The sequence below is a fragment of the Centrocercus urophasianus genome, unplaced genomic scaffold (genome assembly GCF_019232065.1).
Source record: "Centrocercus urophasianus isolate 14NV4802_14NV808 unplaced genomic scaffold, USGS_Curo_1.0 seq_17, whole genome shotgun sequence".
NCBI lineage: Eukaryota > Metazoa > Chordata > Aves > Galliformes > Phasianidae > Centrocercus > Centrocercus urophasianus.
In genome coordinates this window covers 33669501-33697257 of record NW_024884722.1, presented here as the reverse complement: position 1 = coordinate 33697257, position 27757 = coordinate 33669501, and the positions used below count along the sequence as shown (strand labels likewise).

General features: G+C 40.1%; 1 protein-coding gene across 3 annotated transcripts in view; it reads left to right on the top strand.

The window, feature by feature from the left end:
- PRKG1 (protein kinase cGMP-dependent 1) overlaps positions 1 to 27757 on the top strand; it is a 393753-nt gene that overhangs the window by 328369 nt on the left and 37627 nt on the right. For all 3 annotated transcript variants that reach the window (XM_042818630.1, XM_042818631.1, XM_042818632.1), the window contains exon 9: positions 2669 to 2743. In XM_042818630.1, coding sequence (XP_042674564.1) covers positions 2669 to 2743 — 75 coding nt within the window. The remainder of the gene's footprint in view (positions 1 to 2668; positions 2744 to 27757) is intronic.

Sequence of the window (27757 nt, the reverse complement as noted above, 5' to 3'; positions counted from 1 at the left end):
CTGATGAAAGTCTTGGAGATGTTACAACCAAGATGACAGACAATAAGAGAGTGACTCCAGCAGGCTTCAGAATCCCTCGCAATCCAAAATCTGGTTCAGGACAATCAAAGAAAAACTGGAGGATATACAGATTATAACAACTGACTGTTGTTACTCCTTCCTGTGACTTCTTTTTTGCCTGTGTAGTCTATCACTAGACAAAAATCTGTTCACATTGCCAAAAAAAAAAAAAAGGAATGTCTAACCCCACCACATTTTCTTAACCACATGAAAGCAACCCCAAGCATTGCTATTTTAAATTGCATTTGAAGCCTTAGGTCATGCCTTGTAGCACGCCAGGAGGATTACAGTGTTGCTCAGTTGCCTAAATAGCAGTTTGTGAAGCATTAACATCTATGTCTTGCTTTACTTTCACTGCTGCCTTGCAAGGGCTTGGCTTCATCCAATGACTCATATTCATCTCTAGACAAACAGACCTTGCTGTGTCAAACTGTGGAGCTGAATTTTTCGTGTTTTCACTGCTGAGTAAGGGATTTTGCATTGAAAAGATCCTCTGGTTAATAACACATCCAAATAGCAAAGCATACAAGCTGCTTAACTTCTGCCTTGCTAGAAGATCCTAATGCAATGGAAGAGCAAAGGGATCCTTTCCCTCTGCTCTTCATTAATGAGCTCTTTTAGCTTTCCCTGTGCTGCATAAACGATTCCCTGGACTGCATAATTAATATTGCAAATTAAGCAAGGTTGCACAATGAGGGAATTTGTGTGGGTACAGGATATTTTCAGAACGATGTTGACTATAATTACACAAAAGGCCACGGTGGGAAGCCCTGTTACAGCATGTAACACTAGATGCAAACAGTATAAATAGATCTCCCAGCTGTGATCTGTTGTCTTTTATTTATTACAATAATGGCTAAAATGCAGCTTTTTCCAGCTGCCATTGGTAAAGCAAGAGCAGATAATAATTAAGCCTTACTTCATTCTTCTGGAAATTGTATCCTCTGCTCGTAGTGCACACACCATGCTACTTCTCCTAAGGTCAGACATCTCCTGATGCAGCAAGACATTTAAGCTCCCACTTAAGAACTTGCAGCATGTTTGAGATTATTCAGCAAAGCATGATCCAAACAGCTTCACCACCCTTAAAGGCAAAGGGGACACGATGTCACAGGATGTAGTGTTTTCTACAGATACATTCTATTAAAGCCAAATGCATCTGCTGGATGAAAATATTTTAACACATATTTTCACTAACAGCTGAGATTCACGGCTATCCTTATCCTAAAATGTCATGCATTCTGAAACCAAATCTTCAGAGGAAAAAAATACAAACAAACTGAAAACTATTACCTTCATCTGTGTTCATCACTGATGAAAAGCATTAATTCTCTTTTGTCCTGAAATTCTTTAAAAAGACAGGACAATGTGAAGTATTTTCTTCTTTCTTCTGTGTGTGTAAATATGGACCTAGATGTTGTTTTCCTGGTTTTTTTTCAACTTTTAAGTTACTTTTAAAAAACTTTTTGATTAAAAAGCGATTCTGTTCTTCTGTTTATACCTCAGGAGGGTCAGGACCATATAGAAAAGAACTGCAGGGTCCTCCATTTTGAATTTGTGGCCTTAGGGCTGTGATTAGTCACAACGCATTGTAGTTGGGAGCAGCTCATCCTTCCAAATTAGCTTAGCTCTTTCCTCATTTTGCAAGTTCATTCTTTAAACTAAAGTCACACCACATGCGAGACACACGTGCACTGGCAAATAATGCAAGAGTGTAGAAGGGAAGAATAATTTTCACTCAAATTTTCAGTTACAGATTTTAATTGATTTCAGTTATTATTTAAAACATTCAAATTTGCATTCCTTTTTTAGTTTCTGACGCTGTGTAATATCACTTACACAGACACAACAGTCACCATTTTAATTGTTTTTCCTCTGGAGCGATGCTTGTTAGTTGATTGACTGGTCATCAGGTCCATTTGTTTGAGTCACTCACGATATAAAAAGATTTTCTAAGTCTTTTTCCCATATGTTTATGCCTTTTGCACCTCCCCTGGGGCAGCGGATGGTGTTAGGGGACTGCTCAAACTACTGCTAGCTTGTACCAGGAATGGCTCAGGAGTGCTGATTGTGTCAGGCACTCCTGTTGTTTCATCCTCTCTCACTCAATGCTTAGCCTAATTAAAGCCAAATCTCGTTAAGCAATCCAGCTTATGATCATTTGCTTATCTTTCTGCCTTGCTTTCTTTTTCTTCTCTGCTTTTTTTGTTGGGTTTTTTTTCCCCCTCTTTTTATTTTTCCCTTATGTTTTTTGGTTGCTGCTTCTCTTACACCGAGAAGGCTTAGATATTGAAGTAAAGATTATCTCTCAATTCAAAAACAGGGATTTCTTGGGTTTCTGGTTGGAGAGCAGGGTACGATAGTGGCACTTCAACATCATGGGACTTATCAGCCAAATTGACAATGCCAGATTTACTGTGAAACTTGTTAGGGATTGGGTTCAGTCTCTAAAAAAGCTGGATAAAAAAGTTTGGACATTCATGGTTATTATCCAGGGTCATCAAGGGGCACCCCCTGGTTGCTGCTGAAGAGCAACATTGGCTTGTATGGCTCCCTCCAGATGGACATTGTTCTCTTACCAAAAATGCACATTTATTTCTTTTCACAGCTCCTTCAAACATCTGATTGGTGGCCTAGATGATGTTTCCAATAAAGCCTATGAAGATGCAGAAGCAAAAGCAAAGTAAGTGCCAGCTTGTTGTGTTCAGCATAGAATCTTCACCTAATTTTTCTTTTTCTAATGGTTTTCTTTATACTGAATATCGTAATTCCAAAAAACCTGCATTTTCTCAACATAGCAGTGTAAAACAGCTCAAACAAGCAATGAATGAAGTGTTTATTCTTAATTTCCTTCCGGATGAGCCTCATTGTATCTCCCTGGTGCTCTCTGTAAGTATGGAAGGGCCAAGTGTCCCCAGGCAGGTGCCCAGCTGGGTGGTCCCAAAGTCACTATGATGTGTGAGTCCAAAGAAGCCTCACACCTTAAAGAAAAATCACAAAGTTTTTCTTCTGAAAGTAAGTATTTCTGGGAAATTACAGATCTTGAAAACAGCAAGTAATGAGGGAAATTGCTGTTTTATATGAGTTTTCTATAGAGAGCTGCAGTCTTTCTGAAACATTTTCATAGTGTCAAAACCCCTTCCGAGACAAAGAATGGTAAGTCAAGTTTGTCATTTTTGAGTGAATGCTATAGTTATTTTGACATGAAGCAATATATTTGTCTGAATTCCTAGCTATAAATACTCATTTGTTTCAGGAGTGAGCTGCAGTGTGTTGTGATTTTAATATATTCACCCAAAAAAGCACTCATAAGTCATTCTTGATGTACAGTTGGTTTTTAAATGAAAGATTTGTGTATGTCTACAGTTGATTCTATATCAATAATAAAGCTTATAGAGAAGAACATATTACAATTCAAGTGATGGTGAGTATAAACCAGTAAGATTCAAAAGCCAGAGTCGTTTAAGACTTAACTGACGTTGCTATGTAAAAAATGATTGTGCTGTTTTTTTTCTTCTTCTTACCACGTTAAAGAAGGGGTTGGGTGAAGGGGTTGGGTGTTTTCTCCAAATCAAATACTGAGAATGAGCATCTTTCAATCAGTGGTCGAAATTTAAGACTGCTCTGAAGACTTTTCATTAAAGCAAAGAGGCCCGAAATAGAGTATTGCAAAGGTATTCACACTTCTACAGAGAAAAGAGGAGACAACCTAAACAATTATTTAACTAAAAATAACTGTTTGATTGTTTGCTTCAGAAAGCAAATATACATCCCAAGAAACTTAGTTTCTTGGACAAAACTTACTAATTTTGCAAAGTACTTGGAAATTAAGGTTTTTTTTTATTTTATTATCATATTTGATTGATACTTGAAATACATTTTTAATCGTGTTTTTGTTTGTTGTGGGGTACTAGAAGGCACCTGACGGTTTCATTATTCACCTGCCTCTAATCAGACTTTTAAGGTTTCTTTTTCAAAAGCTGAAGTTCCCCAAAATCCTTCTCTTAATTAAAAAAGGGAGGAGGCTATCAGGCTCTTCTACCGTCCCAGAAGACAGATAATTGGTGCACAGAATATGAATTCAGATGGACAGCATGTTGTCATAGTGGATAAATAGCTATCATGTGTTATAGACAAATGTGATGTGCATTACTATACATACAATCTGATAGTACCAGCTACAAACTTGAAAATGATGTTACTGATTTGAAAATTAACCTAAGTGATTTACAGAGAGATTGTCTTAAGTACTCCAAGGTAGTACGGCTAGGTTGCAGTTGGACTTGATGATCCTGAAGGTCTCTTCCAACCTGAGCAGTACTATGATTCTAAGAACTTTTATTTTTTTCAGATTTTATTCTTAGTGTTACTCTTCGGGATATTGTGATTTCCTTCTGAAAAAAAGGTGGAAAGCATTGATAATGAAATTGGGGATTTTTTTATTTTATTAATATGATGATGATGTTGCCACAGACACTTTAATGAATCACTCCAGAATCCGTTGGCACTAAGCAAAATTTACAAATAGAACTTGCCATTTCCCATTTCATCATCTGTATTCTCACATTCTCGATTCTGAGCTGCATTTTTAATACGGTATCATGTAGTCTTATTTTCACAGTGTTTGTGTATGCAGGTTGTAATGGAGAGTTTTTCATGCTGGATTTGTGACTTTTAGGGAAAGCTTTCAGGATCTGCTGCACACTTTATAGCTTACCTTTAGGAGGACTAATTTTGGACCTATTTTGGATAAATTCATCATAGAATCATAGAATCAGCAAGGTTGGAAAAAACCCACAAGATCATCCAGTCCAACCATCCACCCATCACCAGTAGTTCACCAAAAATTCATTTTATTAATCAACATTTTGTTCTTTTGCATTCATTCTCTTAATCAACAGTTTTGAGCTTTTACATCCTTTATCCCTGTCCTTTTCTTCTAATGCCAACTATTTTTTTCCAAATGAAAGAAAAAAGCAGAGGGCTGCTGATGGTAGAGGAGTTGTTTCCTCAAAGGAGGAATTGATTAATTTTGTCAGCAACTGTTCCTGCAATCTTAGAAGTTAGAGGCCAATGCTTGAATTGTGTCACTCAATACTGTAGGGGGGATGGTGACATTATTAACTATCACATATTGACTTTTTGTCTTTGGAGAAGCAGAAGGGATCAGTGCTGTCTGCCTTGAAAAACATTACAAAAGAAATGCTTTTCCAAAATAATATGGCAGTTTTTAGTCCAATAGCACATTTGCATTTGCTTGGCCCTTGAAAGCGTGTGCATGCCTACAAAATGATTAATAAAATAGGAAATAATAGCAAAGTTACTCCAAGACTGGTGTGAGATACATTGCAAAGTTTTATCCCTCATGTTATTGTTTCTATATCTCACAAGATAAAACTCCTCTGGGGGAAGAGTCTACTTCGCAGAAATTTTAACCTGGATTACTTTTCAAGCTGCTGTTAATTAGCTTTAGCTAATTGTCCTTCAAGAGCTTATCTTCTCTGAGAAGTTTGCAAAATGAAAGAAAACAGCACATAAAGCACATTCAGGTACTCAAATAAATAAATAAATAAATAAATTCCTGTTTTTGAATTCTTGTAGCTAGAATCTCATTTTCAGTGTTCACATGGCCAGTGACAGAAGGCATTTGGATGGAGAGAAGTTTTTTGTGTATCCTTATTCACCATGTGTCAGGTAGATCCACACAAAGGTCAGACGTTCAGCAAGCATAAACACACAGAGTAAATGCAAAGGACATCATTCTAAGACTTCATTACAGCGTCAAACCCTGCTTTTGGTTGATGTGGTGGTCACATTCGGAACTGATGTGTGAACAGTGTAACATTTCATCTATTTCTGCCACTTAAGAAATACAAACCACATTTTCAAAAAATCCACAGAGTAGCAGCAAATATATTTTCTTATAAATCTGTCAGAAACAAGATGGTTGTTAAATTCCTATTAATTTGTAGATACCTGATCTACAAAAGCACAAATGTAGACTACATCCAATAAAGGGTTTGTGTTCTTAAAGTAGGACTTAGGCCTTGGGCAAGGTGTTCATTGCAAAAATGAGTACTAAATTGGTAGCACTGTATTTTATTTTACATCTGTTTTAGAAGATGGCAAGAATTTTGCAGGGCAGTTATGGTCTCAGTGTGGGACATGTCTGAGAGGTTGCTGGCAGAAGTTACAGGGTCAGAGGAGCTTTCCATGCATGCAGAAATCCTCCAGTTCCAAATGGGCAGAACAGTTTCTTGTTGAATTCATCTCTTTCCAATCTGATGTTTTCTCAGCCACCCCTGAGATGTGGCTGGTGTGCTCCTAGATCCACAGAAAACATGGTAGCTGTCAAAGCGAACAGCAGACGTACTGCTGAAAGCAGCAACATTCAGTTTCTCACGTGCTCAAGCTGAGTTATCTTCAGTGCTGTATTATGAGTTGCCTTAAATTCATGTGACTATAGAAATTCTAGCTTAATGTACCTTCTGATATATCTTCTTAGTTTTATATTTTAGAAGGACTTTTTCCTTTTTTTGTTGTTTTTTTTTTGTTTGTTTGTTTGTTTTTGTTTTGTTGTTCTTTTTTTTTTTTTTTGCTATCTTGGGTGTGTTAGTTCCCCTTATATCCATTCTCTGTGGTCAGTTTCTTTATTCATAAAATCAGTGATTGATGTTTGAGTTGGAAGGGACCTTCGAAGACCATCTGGTCCAACTGCCCTGCAATGAACAGGGACACCTTCAGCTAGATCAGGTTGCTCAGAACCCCGTCCAGCCTAACCTTCAGTGTCTTCAGGGGTGGGGCACAACTTTGATTTAATCACTAGAGTTAATATTCTGCTTACAATGTATTCAGAGAAGTTAATAAATTCATCAACTAATAAATAGTAGAGCTACACTCCTGCTGGTGTCAAGGTGAAGGCAAGAGGCAAGCTTTTAACTTGGTTCATGTTCTGAGAAAGCAGGAGTTTCAGAAGTGGACCACACACTGTATGTGGAGCTTCATTGCTTTTTGAGGCAGGACAGAGATACCTGAGCAAGCAGACCCGTCTAAGCGTAGATTCATTCCAAATGGAGTCACTAGTGCAACTCAGAAATCCAAGAAGAAACTGGTGGTTTCTACTGTAGTTATTGGTGCCATGTGAGGTGAGAATTCAGCAAATGCTGCTCTGACCAGCAAACAAATCCTTTCTGCTGAGTCTTCCTCATCCAGAAAATTCCTGAGGTTAATCCCTGCACCCTCCTTTATGCACTAACATGGCCATCCGATGAAGTCAGGCTTGGTCCCACTTGTCCTTGACACAGCTGAGGCAAGGGAGAGGCCCCTGCCATGAAAGCAATGGGGACAACTGCAAGGCGCCCCTCACCAGCACACCAGGAATATTGGCAACTGCCTGGGCATTGCTCTGCCAAGCAGAGCATGTCTGCCTTGATGGCCAGGTTCCCCACGCTCCTCTTCTCCCATCACAGCCAGAATTGTCTGCTGATGTTGATCTCCTGTGGCAGCGGGGCTTGAAATTAATACCCTATTGAAATCCAGACACTGGTGCCTTCATGATATTGCTTCAGGCTCTCTGCAGACATGGGCTATTTTGATTGCACTTTTTGCTTTCTTTCATTCTAGTTCCATGACAACCCTGAGGGTAAACATTTGATACTCACAGGCAAATTTGTCGTCTTTTTATGAGACTTGAAGGAACAGGGACCTTTGTGTAGGTATACAGAGGCCTTTTCTTTTCCTAGCAGCTCTGGCCCTAGATGCCATCATCTTTATTTGTTCTGTTTTCTAAAAACAGCTCCATCCAAACCTTTTATTTTATTTGGGCATTCATCCCTTCTGTCCTTTTTAGCCTTTGTATTTCATTACATTTTTTATACCAACGCATCTCAACCATTTATTGACTTAGTTTCAGTGCAGAGCGTTATTAATATTCTTTAATGTTGTATGCATTCTTTCTAGGCACTTTTCCCCTTCCATCCCAGCTTTAAAGGTAAATCTGACATTATTCTAATGAGAAAGATACAGGTACCTCTTTACGCTTCCAAGTAGATAAGGTGGCATGATGCCCCATCTTCCAAAATGGTGATATGTAGGATACATTTAGCACTAGCATTGTCTGCCATGCCAATTTAGGAAGACTTTTTGGCTCAGTGAGTACCTGTGTGCTTGGCTGGTGCAACCTGCTGGTGCCTCTTGCATGGCCTGGTAGCTGATGCACAGGTGCCATCTACTGTTCAGGACTTCCAACATGTTAGAGGGAGAAAGCATTTTCAGGTATTTGGTGTTCTTCTTCAGTGGTGCATCTTGGAGGGCTACTGCTAGCTCTGTATATGTTTCTGACCTATGCAGCCTTTGTCTATTTATTTATTTATTTATTTGTTGCTTTATGAGGTTTCCTCTGGGAGCTATTTTTGTAGTTGAAATTGTCTATGGGATTTGCATGCTCATTGCACTAGGTCTGTACGAGGAATAGCACAGATTGGTAAGAACGGACTTACAGAGAAAAAAGAAGTGTTGGTGGCAAGCACAGACTGTGCATTTCAGTGGAGCTTTACTTTGGAGTACTTCAAAGTCTGCTTCCTTCATACTTGTTCAATAGTGCTCGGGGCAGTGCAGCACATCTTCCAGGCTGGCATCACCTGAAGGGAGCCTAGTTCTCTTCTTAGTGTGGAAGGAAGCTGAGGAATTGCTTCAGAAGTGTGCTTCTCATCTGGGCTGAGAGATGCTTCAATGCACCTTGCAGCTAAGACTATTCACTGATTCCCTCATTGCAGTGTTTGCCTGCAGGTGAGGCAGCTCTCTGGTGACACGTGTTGGTGTCCCTGTAGCACAGACGTCAGCTCTTCTGTGCTTTGCAGTATCAGGGTGTGAGCTGTGGGCAATGCCTGCATGCATGCTGTGAGGCTGGAGTTGGCCCTAATGGTGCTCAGCTCCAAAAATGTGCTGTGGCAGGACACAACTTATCTGCCTGCCACCTCCTGTTCTGGTAAGTTGGGAAAGTTTTGCATGCAGGTGCTGGGTCTGCAAGCAACTGCTGCACGTGGTGGTTTGGCCAGTATAGCCAATGCATGGATTTTGTGTGAGTGATAAAAGGATTCTTTTGATTTCTTTATGTTTTAGAAAGATGAGCCAAGAAGGATTTTAACCCCTGACAAAAGTGAGACTTTTCAGTTAGAAGTTCCAAAATGGAAGCTACTGTTTAAAGAGAATGACTCAGAAAAGGCTTGACTTTCTGTTGGTCCACAGCTTTGGAAAACTTTGCTGAAATAATCCATTGCCCTCCAGCATCAGTGAAGTGTTGTGTGATTAGATTATTGTTCTGCAAGAGAAAATACTTTCTGGCTTCCAGCATTCCAGAAGTTGGATGAAGCGAGGGCTGCAATAATTGGCTCCTTCTCCCTCTGTGTCAATTGTTTTCTGCATTAGTGACCATATGGGAACTAGCTTTTGCCTTGGCTGGGTGCAGTGGGGGGAAAAAAAGGCTATGGTTATTCAGAAAGGGAGGAAAGAATCACTCATAACTTGCCATAATTTCTTTTAGGCTCTATAAACAATTCAAATAACTCTTTCTATTTTGAGAAAAGGGAAAAAAAAAAGAAACCACTGAGAATGCGACTTTGCCTTTACATAGCAGTGTTTGGCCTCTGGTGTTTGGGACCTTTCTTCTTGCTGGAGAATTTTATACATGGCAGAGTTTGGCGTTAAATAATTTGTAATTGAATCCATTGACAGTTTGCATCCATGTCTACCTATCAGTTCTTCCCAATTACCACAGCAAATAGTTATCTGGTTAGAAAATAAGTTCTCAGAAATTAAGATCATCCTGAGCGATATCCCTACATGCAAGCAATGGAGATGGCTGAACTCTTACCTTTTTTGGCTGTGAATTGATATTTACTTGCAGACTGGCATTACTCATGCAGAGATGTGCGCTGAGTAGACTTTATGGCTGCTTTCCTCTGGAGAAAATGCACTGTGTAATGTACTGTGTCTCTCACAAGGGATAGATTAGATTAGCTTTTAAAAACAGGTCATTTTTATTTAGGTAATAATCTATATGCTTCTTCCTTGCTAACTTGACCTTTCAATGTGGTAATGGGCTGTGTCAGATGGCAGATATTGAAGCCTTAGCAAAAAAAAGCAAAGAAGTACTTTTGAAGTAGGCTGCTATCATAATATTCTACTGCATTTGTTTTATAAAATTAGAGCCCATCTGAGCTCAGAGATGATGAAATAAAAATGCAGCAGAAAGCTTTCTGAAGATTATGGTTCTCATTCCAGTGGAAACAGAAGAATATTGCTGTGAATGCACCTAGACACTCAGCAGCTCAAGTTGTACCTGCTGGCACTCGATGGAGGAGGAAAGGAGGTCTATGTATAAAAATATGAAACGTTTTGGCTTGTATCTAAATGTTTTATTCTGAAACCACTGGGAATACTTTACTAAGCCTAGCACGGCCATTTCTGTAACGTAATCTTGGGAGCTCTAAGCAGAAACTTTGGTAATCCATAAAGAATGGAGAGGCAGTGGTAACATGAAAACGTCATTGTAGTTTCCATTTGATGCTCACTATGTTATTGAGCTGTCCTAAAAATGACCTCTGTAGCTCTACAAGTGTTACGGCGTGGGGAGATGGGCTATTTTTGCCCTACTTTCTTCAGAGAGATGTCAGTAACATGTGGGTGCTTGAATGGAGTCAAATATGTGATAAATGAAATTGTGATTCTTCTTCTGTAGGGACCATCTGTTTTTGGAACTGCTAGGAGTAGTTGTGGGATTATTTCTGACTTTTTTGGCATCCACTAGTGCAGTTGTCCATGGCTATACCTGACTTACACTTATGAGATCTACCAGGATTTGTCTCACTTTCAGAACAGATCTCACTTTCAGAACACAAAGCTGGTAAGGAAAGAAAGAAACATGAAACCAGGCACCAGGGGGAGGTTTGGGAGGAAGAGATCTGGGCTGCAGGGAGGGGAATGAGGAGGGAGAGCACCATCTCCCCTCTGCTGACATTTCCTGGCAGAACTGGGGGAGATGAAGAACTTTCTTCCTGTTTACACAAGAAAGTTCAGACTGAGATGCAATGGGATCAGCTATAAAGTTTTGAAATTTTGGTGTATGCAATTATTTAAACACAAGAGAGAGGAGAAATGCAGAACTTCACTCTCTGCTCTTTTGAAGATGAATTAATATTGTTTTCCCTGGGAAGGTAAGCATGGTACCCAAAAATGCATAGCAAATTCTGCTGACCCCTGAACAGTAATTGTGTCACATTTAAAAATGAAATTCAACCACTGAACTGTGAAATGGAAGAAATCTAATACTGCTCTAGGTGAAAAACTCAATGCAAGCTTAACTCCAAAGTTACTGCTGACACCTCCATCCCACCTGCAGCAGAGACACCAAAACAAACCTTTTAAACAAACCTTTTGTCTTCTTTCTCACCCTTCTTCCCTATAAAGTACACACAGTCGGTTTTCCTGAAGGTTCAGATTAATTTCTGGAGAAAGCTTACAGTGTGACGTAGCCCACACTCAAGTTGAGATTTCCACCCATGTCTCACCCTTATCTAGGGAGGATGAGCAATGGTGGACATAGGCAGTGCAGTGCCTATGTTGCAGGCTGCCAAAATTCAACTGCGAGTGCATTTGTTATAATTTTTTCTCAGTGCCTGACTGGATACTCCATTAAATGATTTGGGAAGTGCTGAGCTTTAAGTACTTAAATTGTGTCCTTAAAAAAATAATAGTAATAAAAAAATACAGACCAAGAGGAAAAGCTCATGATTTAACTCATCTCACAGCTCTTTCATGTGTACAAGTAAGATAAAATGTCAAAAATACAGATAAAATGAAGTTTAGTATATGTGAGAAAGCTGAGTCTCTGCAAGCCTCTGGAGAGATGAAAAAAGTCTGATCTTGCTCATTATTTTGGACATTAATATAGAACTATCTGGAGGTTTATAGTAGGGCTATTATAATTAAATTTCTGATGTAACTTTAAAGGACATCATTCACAACTGTACTGAAATTCATGTTCAGTAATGGGAATTAAGCATTTCTAGCTCTATCTGCTCAGCACACCATCACATGCAAACGTTTTTGTGCTCTGTCTTTAATATCTTGTAGGCTTTGCTACTTCATTTTCAGGTCTGATTTTCATGGCACTCTGCTGAACACATCAAACAACACAATTTGTTGATAGCAAAACAAGGGATTAGTCTGATACAATCTCAACAAATTGCACTCAGGGAGCATTTGTGGATTTGCAGTTGCAGCTCCTGAGTGAGGAAGATTTGCCTGCCTGCTGATTATCTCCTGTAAATGACTGTGCTGTACCTTCACCCACACCCAGCACAGCTGCAGGTGCATTTTCGGCTCCTTGTACTGACCCTAGGTTCAAATTAAATCAGGAGATTTGCTGCACTTGGTGTGTCACCTAATCTGTCATGCTTTAGGAAGATGCTTTCTAATAAAGGTGCATTTCTTGCAACTGAGGTTTTTAATGGATAGCTGTTCCTTATTTCATTTAGAGCGAGTTTCTGTGCCAAAATGCTATCATTCATCTTTGATGGCACAGTATATTCTTATTACTTGAGCTTCTTCTGGGAGCTGGTAATAAGCAATGTGCTGGCAGTCGGCTGTGGCTCTTATAACGTGTAGGGAAGTTGCCAGTCAGTCCCAACAGATGCTGGTTGTGCAGAAAAGCTAGTTACTTGGATGCTTTGAAAAATGAGCCATCTCTTTAAATTTCCCCGGCTTTCTAGCATGCTTTCTGATTTCATACACTTAAGGAAATGAAGGTCTTAAGTTTATCTTTTCAAGATTTCAGAAATGCTTTATGATCTCATTACCAACCTGACTGCTTAACCGATAAGCTGTTTTAATAAGAATGCAAAAATTGAATCGTTAGATTTCGTATCTGGGTCAGGTTTGGCTGTAAAAATGTTTGTTAAGCACCGAGCATGTGCTTAGTCGAAGCGTTAGCTCCTGCTTGTGGAAGATATCATTGAAACAAGAAAATAAAGCTCCAAAGTTCAAAGCTCAGGAAAGAAAGTCCTGTATGAAATTATTACTGTTTCTAATGCACCCTTGCTAAATGATGAAGCTGACATTTAAAAAAAAGGAATTGCTTTCACTTTTATTGTTGCAGCCTCTGCAAAGGGTAAAGTCCTCCAAGATTGAGTACCGGGAGCAGCCTCCCTGGCCCTGAACTGTGCTCAGCATTTCACAAAGTCCTCTTAAGATTAAATACAATTGCACTTTCCTTCCAATCAACTAAAATAAAACTCTAATAACCAGAACCTCTAAAAACTCACATTAGGCAAACTTTTAAGAAGTAAATAAGTGCAAAATTAAGGTATTTTCCTTCGTTTCTCTATGCCTTTTTTGTTTAAAGCAGGGAGGTTTTTATCGTTGTCCAGAAAATCCAACTCCTAGTGCTCCTGGAAATGGAGAATATATTTAAGGGAGAAATACAACACATAAAGGCTGGAAGCAAGCAGTCCTGTTTCCTCACTTTTTCCTAATGTGTTGCATAAAAGTTGGTGACGCTTTTGGATGAGTTAGGAGTCCCCTGAGTGAAGGGCCCTTTTATAATGAGCCTCTTTGAATGGCTTCAAGCATTCTGCAATATTGCTTTGAACATGGGTGGAGAAGAAATTTCAAATGTTTGTTTGACGGGCAGCATCTCCTGTGCCATTTTAAGAGAGGAGACTCACATGAAAAGGCTGAGCTCTGGGTGTGCCAGGGGCCATATCACTCAAGAAGCCAGTAGGAGCTACAAATAATGAATTCCCTTTTCAACATGATGATTGTTGAATGTCACGTGTTGGATTGGAGAAGAAAGGAAAAAAAAAAAAGAAAGAATTCTTACTCAGCTGAGATATTTTAAAGTTTTCCTAATTTCCCAGAAGTTTTTAGTGGGTGAAGCGCTTAGAAGCTGAACATTTTTAGTAGACACTGGTACAATTACTTCTGTTGGGGCTCAGACCAGCCATCACCCTTAGGAGGCAGCAAGATGAGGTGTTGGGGCCATTCATAAGGGGAATTAAGTATTTGTATACAGGTGCAAATATTTTTTTGCCTGAAAGCATGTTTAGAAAAATGCCTGTCAGGCCAGGCAGATGGCTACAGCTGTATCCTGGATGGGCCAGTTGGGCTGCTTCCACGTGGATCCAGCAGGGCTGGAGGCTCAGCTTACATGGCTTGGAAGCCAGGAGGTTACTGCAGGGGTTGATGTCAGGGAGGCATTTTGGGTATGCTTTCAGCTCTGTGTTCCATTGGGATCACCCAACGTAGAGGGGTTTCCTCTGGCTGCACATCATTTTTGAGCTGGTTTTGCAAAATCTGTTCCACAGAACCTACCCTATGCTATTGGCATGACTGTGGGAGCTGCTTATAAAATGAGCAAACTCATATAGCAGATAATTAAAGCACTGTGCACAATCAGAAACAGTTATTCAAAGAAGAACTTTGCTCTATACACCAACGCTCATTTAAAATGATAAAATCCAACTTAAAACATCATAAACATCCATGAAATGAGTGTTTGTTGCTCCATTCCTGCAATGCTAAGCTCTAGGGTAAATATATGAGATTCAGTAATGATTTAGCTTGCCCAGGGATTTCAGGATGAGGGCCGCAAGCATTTTGGTTGTTCTGCAAATGAATGCTATGAATGAGTTTTGAGGCCACAATGGCCTCATCTAGAATGTGATTTGATTCTAGAAAGCAGTTACCAGCCTGTTAATAGTCAGCACTCATTGACTTCAGTCTTTACAATTTATATTCTTTCTTCTTCTTTGACAGGCCGAGCACTATCTAGCTTTTCTATTACAGGAGCACTCAGACCCAGTGCCTGTTGTTCATATTTATACGTCTAATAAAACATAACACTGTCAGCTTAGACCTGTTCATTTGTATTTTACACTTTCACTCTTTACTCTCAGTTTCTATGGGAACCCGGGCTGATGTGACAATAGAGAATAAAGAACTGAAGAGCAATCTTCAAACCGTAGCTTCTTTTCTGTGCTGAATTGCCAACATTATAGAGCAGGCACAAACAAGTACAGAACCAAATAAACTTGGATGGGAAAATCAAGGCAAGTTAGACACAAGAAAGTTAATGGTAAATGAGTTTCCTTGTGGAATAAGCATGGGGAGAAGATCCTCCTTCCTAAAATATTTTGCTTGGGTTGTTCTATGCTTTTTTGCTTTGAAAATCTGAGTTTGAAAACTGAAAGTTAGGTTTATGTTTTCTAACGAGGAGATAGCAATGTTTATTGCCTGTTTTTACAGCAATATCAGGGCAAGGTTCTCCACTATAAGCAACAAGAACCTCTTCGTTTAGTAAAATTATTTACAGCTCATGAGTTGGAAGCATGACACATGCGTGTAATTCCGTATGTTTTGCTAGGAAATATTTTCTAGTTCATATATCGCTGTATATCATTTAGCATCCACTGCGTCAATATCTGCAGGTGAATCAAGGTTAGTAATATAGATTAGCTGAGATAATTAGCTAAAGTAATTAGTAGGAAATAATTAGGAAAACCTCCTCAGGACATTCCTACAGCATTGTAGCATGTACGTGAATTTCCTAGGTGATGCTTGCATTTCGAACTATCTTGGTTGAATGTGAACATATTACTTTGAATGCAAATTGTATAATGCTATGATTAATCAAAAAAAAAAAAAAAAGCGTGTCTTTCAGCAGGTTTGGATTTAAAGACAGTGGCTTTGCCAAACTTTGCTCTTATACAGTCATAAACAGATATACACGGAAAAGGTCTTTGAAACTGAGCTTGGTAGGGCTAACACCAGTAAAACTTACAAGCAGCTCTACATCATGTGTTTGTTTTAATGTCCATATGCACTGAGGTGGATTTTCACAGCTGTGCTGCTGAATATCAAGAAATGACTTCAAAGAGATAACAAGATGTTCCTCCCACAGTCAGCTGAAGCAGGGCACCCTTTGGGATGCACAGTGGTATCAATACTATGCTATTTTTTTTTACAAGCGCTTGTTTTGAAGGTCAGTTGATGTGGCAGTCACACTGAGATAACCCTGCTCCTGATAGATACCTTTTCATCTCACTACTCTCTTGAAGTTGCTTTTCCCTGTGCTTCCTGGTTGCTTTGTATTTGCAGTAAAGTGATTTAAAAATGATCTTCTTATCTTTTTTACATCTGAACTGGGAGGGGTGAGCATTTCACCTCTTAATACAGCATCTACACATACATTTTATCCATGCCATGAAGTTCGTTTCTTTTTTCAGGCATCTCTTTTCAGTTTTACCCACATATTTATATATGGTTGTGTCTGTTGGCCATGAAATTGCCTTTGCAGTTTCAAACTGACTTTTCATTTCCAACAATAGAAAAGCTTCATTCAGACCTTCTCCTGGGCAGATCTATATAATTTCTGCTGTCACTTCCCCAGATGATGGTCAGGACTTTCTGTCCTCTCTACCATAGTGCTCTGCAGCCCTCTGAGACATCCCTCAAAGTGTCTCTCCATTGCTCAACAGAAATGAATGAAAAATACAGCAACTAGATTCTCTTCCCTTCTGGTAAATAGGTAGCTTTGGGGATTTATGTTTGTAGATGTTCATTGAGATAAGCAATGATGTAGCTGCCTTGGCCACTAGTTCTCCATGACTTCTTCTGATGCTGCACATCTCCATGGTGGGAGAGAACCGATGCTCAGGGCAGAAGTCTCCAAAAAGTGGTCTCCTTCACCTCCACTGAAAGCTTTGGACCTCCCCAGTGGGTTTTTTTGACAACTTCATAAAGGCTTACTAACGATGTAGCCCACTCCAACAGCTTGTAGCATCACAGCTTTGGAAGTAACAAAGAACAGGTGGCCATGCAAAGAGGCTGACTGTGACATAGTGTTTGAGGACCCGGGCATCAGATTTAGCCCTGTTGTGAGAATTCCTGAAGTAAGACGTGGCCTACTGGTTCAGATCACAGGCAGCCTCTGGGAGGTCAGCTCCCTGCAATAGGCACAGGATCTCTGCTGCAGCCCCCGCAGGAAGAGCCAGGGAAGGAAAGCTGCCATCATCTCACACCTCTGTCCTGAATTCAGAACTGTCACCTACTGTGTGCTGCCCATACATCTGAGCTACTGGGTGCTCTCAGTGTTTTGGTTTGTGGAGAAATGCAATCCCTGTGGCTTATTGCTCCTGATTCCCACACACATCCGAACGTGGGACATCAGAGCTCAGGGATTCCTCACTCCTTCCCCAGAAGGGAGAGAGACAACAGAGCTGTGTCTCTCCTGGTGTGCTTAAACCACTTGGTTCCCACTGCGAGACTTGCATCTGGACCTGTGCCTGCTCCTGGGGAGTATCCAAACTATCAGAAACCATCAGGAACGAAAGGAAATTACTCAATATTGTGTAGCATCCTCAAGGAAGCAGGCATTTCCGACAAACCTTCCATTCGGCCATAGCAAGGAACAGCTATAAAAACTGAGGGTTAGAAGAAAAATGGCAGAAAGGATGGATTGAAGCTGCCATAGCCCAGTGGTGTCAGCAGTGACAAAGAATAAATTGAACAGGATGAAGACATAGAATTAATTAGGTAATAATTTTTTTTTTACCCAAGCCTCCTCTTCTTTTGCCTCTGCAATTTAAAAATAAAAATGAGTGGTGCATAGAGCTGATGTTAGAAAGACAGGATTTTTAGATCAGTTTGGAGCACTACACCACAACTGCTGTGAAAAAGGCTCTTTCCAGACTTGGCTAGAAAGGACTGAAACCCATTCTACTAGCAAATATGAACCACTGTTATCTGCATGTGTTGTTTTTTTTAAAAAACACTTTTTCTAATTATTACTGTTTTGTCCTGCTGGATGCAGACATTCATAATACCTGTGTATCCCTTACAAGTGGTTCTGACCTTCCTTGGGCTGCCTGTTTTTAATCAGGAGTTGATGATGTTTGTCACCACAGGGCCTTACGGTAAAAATTTCACAATTATGCTTGTTAGGCATGTAACTGAGTTCAGCCCTTTTCTAATTCATTATCAATTCCGTGTCATGGCAAGGAAAGCTAATTCAAAACCACTGCTGCTAATTCCAGGAAAAGAAGAAGGCATTAACTCTCTTTTGGGAGTTTCAAGTGACAGCATAGCCATTAGCAGAGGGGAAATGCAGGAAGACAGTCTTTATCAGAAACCAAGTTTGTCTGCATAATTCCTCCCCAGGAGTCAGTATTTACCTTTTGGCTAAGTATTGCTTTTATTATCTGGAGAAGGAAGTGCTATTGGGTCTTTCCATCTTATTAGCAAATAGCAGTTACAACTTTGTTGTTTATTAACGATGCTGACAAAGCTCGAAAAAGAGCTAATTAAAAAAGTGTGTGATTCTCTTTGAGAGCAGGAATGGATGAAAGATTTTGTATGTAAAGTAACCAGTGGGTGATACTGGAGAAGTGTTTGCAGTACAAAAATTGCTTGCTTTGATCTGATCTTTGTATCATATCACGGAATAAAGAGGATCATTCCTTTGTGACTACTTAGGTTTCTGTTGAAATAAGTGTCTTTGTGGCACAAATATTCATTAAACTTAAGACTTTAATGAAAAAAAAAAACCAACACCTTGTATTTATTAGATAATACAAAATGCTGGCATAGTCCTTATTATGGACAGTGAGATGCTAAGCTATGTTTCCTGCTCCAGAAGCCCTTGTTTTGGAACTTTTTCTGAGGGTGATGACTTCAAGGATCATTTTGGTGTTAAAACTCTGCTTCTTCATGAAACACATCTATAGTAGCTCCCGTGAAACCATTGAGTATTTAAGGAACTGGCACTGCAGGCTTGCCCTGCTGTCCCTCAGCATCCTCATGGTTGTTCTCCAGAGCACACGCTGAGCTAAATGGGCTTTTGAGCTGATCCCACACATTCCACAGATGATCCCTTCTTAAATAAGTCTCCCAGCGGGTCTTCATTTTACAAATAAGGAAGCAGATGTGGAGAGATTAAGCAAATGAACCAGAAGTCAATAGAGAAAAGCCAAGACAGAACTGGAGTTGGCACCATCCTACTGTTTCCCATTCATGGATTGAAATGTAGCTGGCAGAAAAAGAAACAGACTGGGAAAAATTTTGCCTGCAGAATTGCCTCCTTTTTTTACTAGTACCTCCTAGTACTTTAGGAACTAACATAGAGCCACTGTAGAAAACAGCAAGACAATTTTGTCATTTCTAGTTTAAATTGTAGAAGAATCAGTTTTTAAAACTTGGGAGCTTTAGTTTGGAGAAGTGTTCCCAATAGTGGGCCGTGCTCACTATTACCTAGATATTGCTCAGATCTTAATGCTGAGATATTAAGCATTTATGTACGTGCAAATATGAGGTAAATCTTGAAAATGCCAACTTGCAGACAGTTTCCAGGCCCAGGAGTCCTGGCTTAGTCAATCATTATTTGTGTAGAAGTCTTTTCCTTTAACCAAACTTATTATTTCTCAGCAGCATTGTATCTGTACCAGGTTGAACCAGAAGGGCATGCAGCTTCCAAGTACTGTTGGTTTGCACACACAGGCATGCTGTTCTCTGTTCCTTACCAGTAATCCTTGACATTCAGTTTGTCTTTTTGACAATCCTTGACTGTTGAACTGTTCCTTTCATGGGACTGGTTGATCCTCTCAGAGCTCATCACATGCGTAATTTAGGTTATTTTTTCTGTGTACAGAAGTTCATCTCTGTTTTGTTTATTTGACATTTTATTGTCAAATCGCTGAATCTCATCAGGTCTTTCCGCATCTGTTTGTTGTTTTTTTTTTACTTTTCTGAATAGCTTAATGTCAACAGAAAACCTCATCACTTTGCTGTTGAACCTTTATCCAGATGACTTTGAAATCCATCAGATTCCAGCACAGCGCCCTGCAGGATGGCAGGTGACTGACCTCCACTCCCTGCAGCAATTATTTCTCCATTAGATCTTCCCTTGTATCTCCTGGCAGCTTAGTGTACCTTATTGCCTTGGCTGGGCAGTCTTCTGAGATGCCTTTTGGAAACCAAATGAACTCTGTCCAGGGAATCAGCCTTATCCATCACTCTTCCAGTAACTCTAATGTGTCCCTTTTCCAGAGTATCAGATTTTTCCTGTGCACATTACTTCTGCTCTTGATTATAGTTTTCACTAATTTAACTACAAACGTTACAGATCAACTCTGCAAAATGTTTTTACTGCCTCCTGGGTAAGCAGTGAGGTTGTGACCTACCATTCATCACAGCACTTCCAATACATTTGTTATCTCCACAAAAGATATTTGAGAAGCCTAGGAGACCTTGGAGTGCTGTAGGTAATGCAGGCAGAGGGGCACTTCTGGGGGGGAATGGCCTTATATGAGACATATTAAACTTAATGTTGTAGTTGTAATGTTTTTTGGAAACAATGATATTATTAAAAAAAAAATAATGAAGATACTCTTAAACATGGAATAGAAAATGAATTAATCTGTAATCATACAAGAAAGTCTTCTGAAGGCAAGGCCTTGCTAGAGCTTTTCTGAGCATCTAGGTCTGTGTCAATGAGCTGATGGAGACCCATCAGGTGGATATCGAGTGGATAAGTGAGATATTCCTGCCCTCCAGTGGAAGTACGGGAAAGTGCCTTTCAGAAGTTGTCCTGGCTGGAAAATGGGTGGGAGTCTACAAAGGGATGTTAACAAACTTCCAGCAAACTCGTTGCTTTCGGTTCTCTGTCAATTATTATCGGCATTTGTCAGCAGAAGCCCTTAGTCCTCTCCAAGTCTCCATATGTGCTGGTACATCCATCATTATGTTTACTGAATTTAATTTCCTAGTTCTGGGGCACTGAACCAAGAGTGTAACCAGTGACATTTCAGCAGCACGGTGTACGGTCACTCAGCGATGCCAGTCATGTTCCACTTTTGTCATGTCCTGAGCCCCTCTCTAAAATAAGCTGAGCCCTTGGGAAGTGTGTTAGGAAATACTTTCCTCCGTTACAAGAATGGCAAATGAGTTGTTGTGCTGCTAACATCTGAGGAGTTTTGATCCTTCTTGCTTCCTGACATTCCCAAAATGAGACAACTTGCATCACTTTTCAAGCCACAGAATGATCTGCAGTAGAGAAACTTGGAGGTTTGGGTGGTTTGTTTGGTTTCTTTTTTTTTTTTCTTTTCTCTAATTAGCACATGATAATATTGAAATGTTGACAGAGCACTTGGCAGTTTTCTCAAGTGGTGAATATAGGATTTGCGTCAGTGAATAAGTGAAAGCTATGCTTCTTTCTTTATGCGAATCACCATATGTTAAATACTGTCTGATAAAAACTTCCTTTTATTGAGTCAAGACAAGTTGTAAGATTGAACAGTTCATCTCTCCCCTTGTAGAACAAAAACAGACATCCAGATCAGGCGCCAGGCACAACTCTCTATTATACTCAGTGCTTTTATACATTACAAGAAGGGTCCTTGAGTTCCTCAATTTATTCCTGTCTATTTATATACGGATACTTTGGAAGTGCCAATATATAGATGGCCTCACTGGGTTGGTCAGACAAAAGATGTTGCTTAACACTGTATCCTGTCTCTGTGTTCAACAGCACAAATATCTAGGAAAAAGAGCCAATTAAATGCTTATTGATTGGTGATCCACCATTCCCCAGTGATTTGAGACTCAGGGATTTCCTGCATGTGGCTGCTTTCTATCTAAATAGAAGCCCTTAGTAATTTTTTTCCCTTCAGTCTGCTGAACTACTTCCCACATCACACATAAGTTCAAGAACTTTCTTGTCTCCTGAGCAGCCTGTTTCCCGTGAGGAAACCCTGAATGCAGTTATTCCTGCAACAGAAATCAATCCAGACCTGTGTTCCTTACAGTTATACTTCTTGGTACTTTTTTCCAATTCTACTCTACAGTTTTTGAGATGGGAGGAGGAATAAAAGTGGCCAAATTGGCCCATTATTGCATGTGTAAGATTAGGATTTTTTTCTTCCTGATTTTCATCACCATGTTTCTTCAGAATTTAGAGCTTATTTAATATCTTGTCCTTCAGTATCTTTAAGTTCTTTTGTATTTTTTTATATTGTGCCATTGTTTGCTGTTGTTTAGTGATTTACTATCCTTGACGTTGTCATTTTACTTATTCCTCCCTTTTACAGATCATCTATAAAGATGTTGAACAGAAGAGACTTGAGCACTGTTAGCCTCCATCCATTAGGAAAACCAACCATTTATTTCTATCCACTGTTTCCTATTTTTAACCTACTTATAATCAGTGCAAAGACCTTCCCTCTCATCTCATAGCAGCTTAATTTCTCTAACAGCCTTTCAAACCTTGTCAGTTGCCTTTGGAAATCCAAGCCAAGTCTATCGAGCAGACCTCTCCTGCCCATGTGCATGTGGACTCCATCAAAGAACTCCAGTAGACTTGTGGAACGTGTTGGCTCTTCCCCAAAGCAGTTCAATGTTTTCATGTGTCTACTAATTCTGTTAGGACAGATGTTGGGCTCAGTGATATACAGCACTCTGGATCCTATCAAAAAGACACTTCCATCCTTCGATGAACAGAGCTGGTTACAAACCACAGCTCGTAGTTCGCCTTGAGTTCATCCAGAAGCGCTGAGTGAGCACCAGCTGGGCCTGGGGATATGTTCATGATCATTTAGTGGGCTTGGATCCTCTCCTGGCACTTGGACTAGTGCTGGTTACTCTGGTAAGAGGAAGGAGTCAGCAGGATGTCCCCAAGATCTTCCTTGCTGAACCCAGGGGTAAAAGTGCACTGAGCTTTCCTTCACACAGCTTTGTTCCTCTCAGCGTGCTCTTTGGAGGACACGAGCCTCTGGAGACCCTGCAGCCCATGGTCAGGCTCCTTGCTGTTGCTGTGATTGAGAAGGATTTATTATTTGTCTTCAAGGCTTTTGAAGTTGTAACTTCACGCTTTTTTTTTTGCCTGCCTTATGGTGTTTTCCCTTTTAACCGAACAGGGTTTGATTCTTTGTTTTCTTTTTTCTTTTCTCTTTTCTGTTTTTTGATTTGTTTGAAGCTGCTTCATATTTGAAAGATATCTTGCTTTTAATATACCATCTTGTCCCACTGTTCAGCCCCACCAGCTTCCGTCTGACCTATCCCATGTCCATGTTTGATGTGTGTTTGCTAGATACTTGCAGCCACTTCTGAGCTGCTGCTACTCATTGAATTACTCTTTTTAAGTTTTTAAGTGCAAGAGTGGTGCTTTTATTTTAAACCTCTTTTCAGACCTTCAGTTATGTTAAATGTCAGAACACCGTAGTTCCTTTTATGGGAGGTTGTCCAGTGGTAGAGCATTTTCTTCCTCTCCCTTCCTGTCTTTGACTTCTTGGGTGCAACCAGAGCATCACCTGCCCCAAAACATCTGGGAGTTTTCCATATGGAAGGCGATTCAGATGACTCTCCAGGTATAGTTGTGGATAGGTCAAACCATTGACAGTGAGCACCCTGCTGTGTGTCCTGTTGCAGTCACCCACTAGTAGGACATACCTATGCGATCTTTTGAAGAAAGCAAGTATTTGTGTCCTTCAGGATGAGCAGACCGCTTCCAGATGGTATTGAGATTGATTAAAGTGGCAGCAAGCACAGTCCTATTTCCGTGCCGTGTAGCATCTTGAAGGACGAGATAACCCCAAGAATAGTCTTTGTGATGTTGCAGCGTGTTTCCAGATTGCCAGGGCACAGTGCAAATCCCAGAGAACAGAAGTGACCTGTCCTGAATGACCCTAGAGCCTACTTTTATATCCCATAGGATCCAAGACATTGATTTTCCTTTTGAAAGTGATACTCACAACAAGGATGCAAAATCTTTGTGTATAAGTCAAATTAAAAGATTTAGTGCAGGATAGTCTGGGGACACAGTTGGTAATGTGGGACCCAGTTTCACTGATCTCTTCCCACAATTTCATCTGCCTGCCAGAATAAACAAGTGGAGGGAAAACCTCCCTTTGTACACACACGTACTTGCTTTGTAAGGAAAAATCAGTTTCCTGCCTGCTCCCGCTTCTTCAGTAGGATCTCATGTAATATTCTCTTTCTCCCCGCCTTCTCTTTATGTGTCACCTTTTTTTCAAAGTAAATTAGGATGAAACATACAGGATGCAACAACTTCAGCAGTGCCAGCATGGCTGGAGCATTCTGATGTTTCCTAAATGGTAGTTTTACAATAAAGCTTTCGTAAGTTTTGCTCTGTGACCCCAGTGCAATGATTTAATGATTTAGGGATATTTTGGGGGAACTATTAAACTGAATAAAGAAAAATGAGTATAATTCACTCATCAGCTCCAACGAAACCTCCAGGTCCTAATGCTTATGGATCTGCTTGAGAATTTGGAAGAGGTTCCAGGAAACATTACTGAAATGGCTCTGTGCAGCCCTTGGGGAAGGGGCACAAGTTCACTCAAGGTAGACTAATTTTGAGCAATCCTCAAGCTGGAAGCCTTCTAGCAAGTGATTTTCTCCTAGAGAATTAGGGCCATTTAAAAACAGGAAAGAAAGTCATACGTGTCACTGGACAAAACAGTGAGCTCACTCTTGCTTGAAACCTGCAGGACTTTAACAAACGTGCAGTAGATAGCAAACATGGTGAGCCGGGCAAATAAATACGTCTAATGTCAGTAGTATATCAGCTTGTTCTCCACATTTTTTAGAACTCTGGAGAAATAATACAGCAATCAAGTCTGCTTAATGAAATTGCTGTTGCCATGGTGAGCATTTACTTATGCAAGCAACACAGTCCTACATTAAGGGTGGGGGCAAAAGGGCCATTAAGTGTTTAGGTGGTTAGATGAGCAGATTTGGGATTCATGGAACTAATTAGCAGATTGCAACACATTAATTAGATCATGAGATTTTGAAAAGTGAAAGAGCAACAAGCAGAATTAACTGTAATTTGTGCAATGTGAAGCTGTCATTAGCCTGAATTTTCCTTGAGATCACATCCCACTTTCCTAGGAAGTGCTTTCTTGGCCGTGGCTGTTCCACAGTGACTCTGATACATTGCCTTAAATAACTTTAGTGTTTGGCTGTGATGCATGATGACACGTTTGGACCAAGCTTGGCAGTTGGGGTTCACTGACTATAAAAAGTTCAGTTTGGATTTTAATGTGAAATGCTTTTTCTTCCGGAGAGCTTCTAAGCATGGTGTTTTCCGAAGGAAAAAAAAAAAAAAAAAAGAAAAGAAAAAGATATATCTGTAGATATCTCCTCAAAAGTAAGTAAGAGGGGTGAAAAGAAAAACCATTCATGCAGCCTTCTGTCTACACATCCAAAAAAACAAAAAACTGAATTCAGAACTAATGAAGAAGTAAGAAGTTTGTCTCCTTCTTTACCATAACCCTGCTCTTCTAAATCATTGAAGGATAGTTGTCAGTAGAGAGAAGCAACCATTCATGGGAAGTTCATTTTTCACTGCCTTTATATTACTTCAAAAATTCACGTTTGAGTGCTACAAAATAATTCGGTATTACTCTTTGCACCAAAGTTGTAGCTGGCTTAGCTGGTGAATTTGGGAAATTCAGTCTGAATTTGATCTCAGGACTGACCCATGACTTAGGAAAAGTAAACCAGGAATTAATATGTTATGAGCAAAAGTCTTGGCCAGCTTACAGTGAACTGCATTGGACTCAAGCCATGTCAGCCTGCAATGGGATGTTAGAAATTGTGCCGCAACTTGCCAGCATAAATTGAATATTTTATTTTAAAAAGTTGCTTATTCACAGTGGTGTGAGAAAAGTGCCAAGAAGGCCATTAATGGCATAAAAGGCATAAAAGGCATAATGCAGCAGGGTGCTGGAATAGCAAAGATTTAAAAAGCCAGCTGAAGTGCATTGGGCTTTCAGTTTATTCTCATCAGCCAGATAGAAGGGTTTTCTTTTTGCAGTGTATGTATCATGGAGCATAATAAACATTTCTTTGCAATTTGTTCTTAACTCCACCACACTTGTAATGAGCACAGCTGTGTAAAACGCCAACAGCTTTCTTAGGAGTTAGCTAAGCTTTCTTAGGAGTCTTAGGAGGGGATGGGATGGCCACGACATGAAACTCAGTGCAATGCCATGAGCTAAGACATATAATATCTACCTTTGTCCAGTTGGAGTGTTGGAGGTACAATTCAATGTTTGAAGCACAAAGAAAATGTTGGTTTTCCTTAGAGTTTTGTTTCCTGTGGCATTTCAGGTGGTGCTGTTGCTGCCTGTCTCGGAATTGGAGAAGGTTGTCCGTGTTTTCTTTTTCTACTGCTAACCCCCAGCTTAATCCAGCCTGCCATACACAGTAGCGCTGTCAGTGCTGAGCCCAGTTACAGATACAATGGCATAGAGCACATCATAGAACTGTTTCTTTGCTCTCTAGCTAGCAACACCCAGAATTTGGGGTTTTTTTGTTTGATTGTTTGCTTGTTTTTAAGAAGAAAAAGAAAAAAGAAACCAGTCCCCTTGCACAATGTCTTTTAATACTGTACAGAGCAGGAAACACCACCAAAGGAAGGAATACTCCATTTCCTCCCTCAACCCCTTTTAACTAAAATCAAGCAAAGTTCTGGTTTTGTAAGTCTATACTGTTGTTTGAACTATTTCAGGATGTTCTTGATATTAGGAATATTACAAAAGTGGAAATGGTATACTTTCCAAAACAGGACACTGAATGAGTCTTGTTGGAAGCATCGGACTGTTTCTTTAGAGAAGAAAAAGAGAACCACGTGGATCCAGAAGATAAAATGCACATTTTGGTGATGTGTAGGTAGCACTGATACAGTTGGGAAATGGAGCCCAGGCTGATGTAATACCCACCTGGGTTCAGCAGGGCATTTGCAAAGCAGTGCAGGTAATTTGGGTGGGCACACTATGGGCACAGCAGTGCTCTATGTTGCTGCTTTGCTTCCCACTGCCTGCACATGTGGTGGGAGTTCAGAGCTCAGCACAGCAAGCAGATGGGCTGGCAGTGATCTGAGCTTGTTGGTGAATTTTCAAGCAAAACTCAGATACTTCTTTGGGTTTTTACCTTCACCTTCCTTTGAATTCCACTGAAAACCAAGGACTCGGTTCCCTAAAAAGCACCCCGATAATCTTGTGCTCTGTTGAAAGAATTCTCCTTCACATGCAGCGTTATCAACCCCCACTCAGCTGATGGTTTATGTGCCAGTAGAAAGTGATGCATTTATTCTTTTGGAAACAGACCTGTGAGTTTTCTCACCTGTTTGCAGACCCAGACCAATGCCAAGAGCTGTCAGATTTCTCGTGCCTGTGATGCAGGCACCAAGAAAAGGAGATGTTTTGAGGACTGCTAGCTGTATGCAACTGCTTAGTTCAGGCTTTTATACTGCAATCAGACATTTGCCATGAGTTTTTATTAGCAGGTATTTCTTTTTTTTTTCTGTTTAACAGAGAAAAAATAAATCCTGTTACTTATTGATACAGAAACTCTGCTTATGCAAACTGTTTCATCAGAACAGCAAGAGAAGAAATCGTGTTTGGTTCATCCAGGAAATTTTTGCTTCTTTCCGGCATACGAGTGAATAATACTGTGTAGTAATAACAGGAGGCAGGCAATCAAAATACACCCACGTTCATAAGAGATAGTTGCATCTGCTAGAGAAGAGAAGTGGGGGGTTTTCTCATCAAGTTAATTGTGAGCGTAGACACATATGCATGTGTAGATGCACTTAAAAGAAGTGATGCATTGCCCCATATTA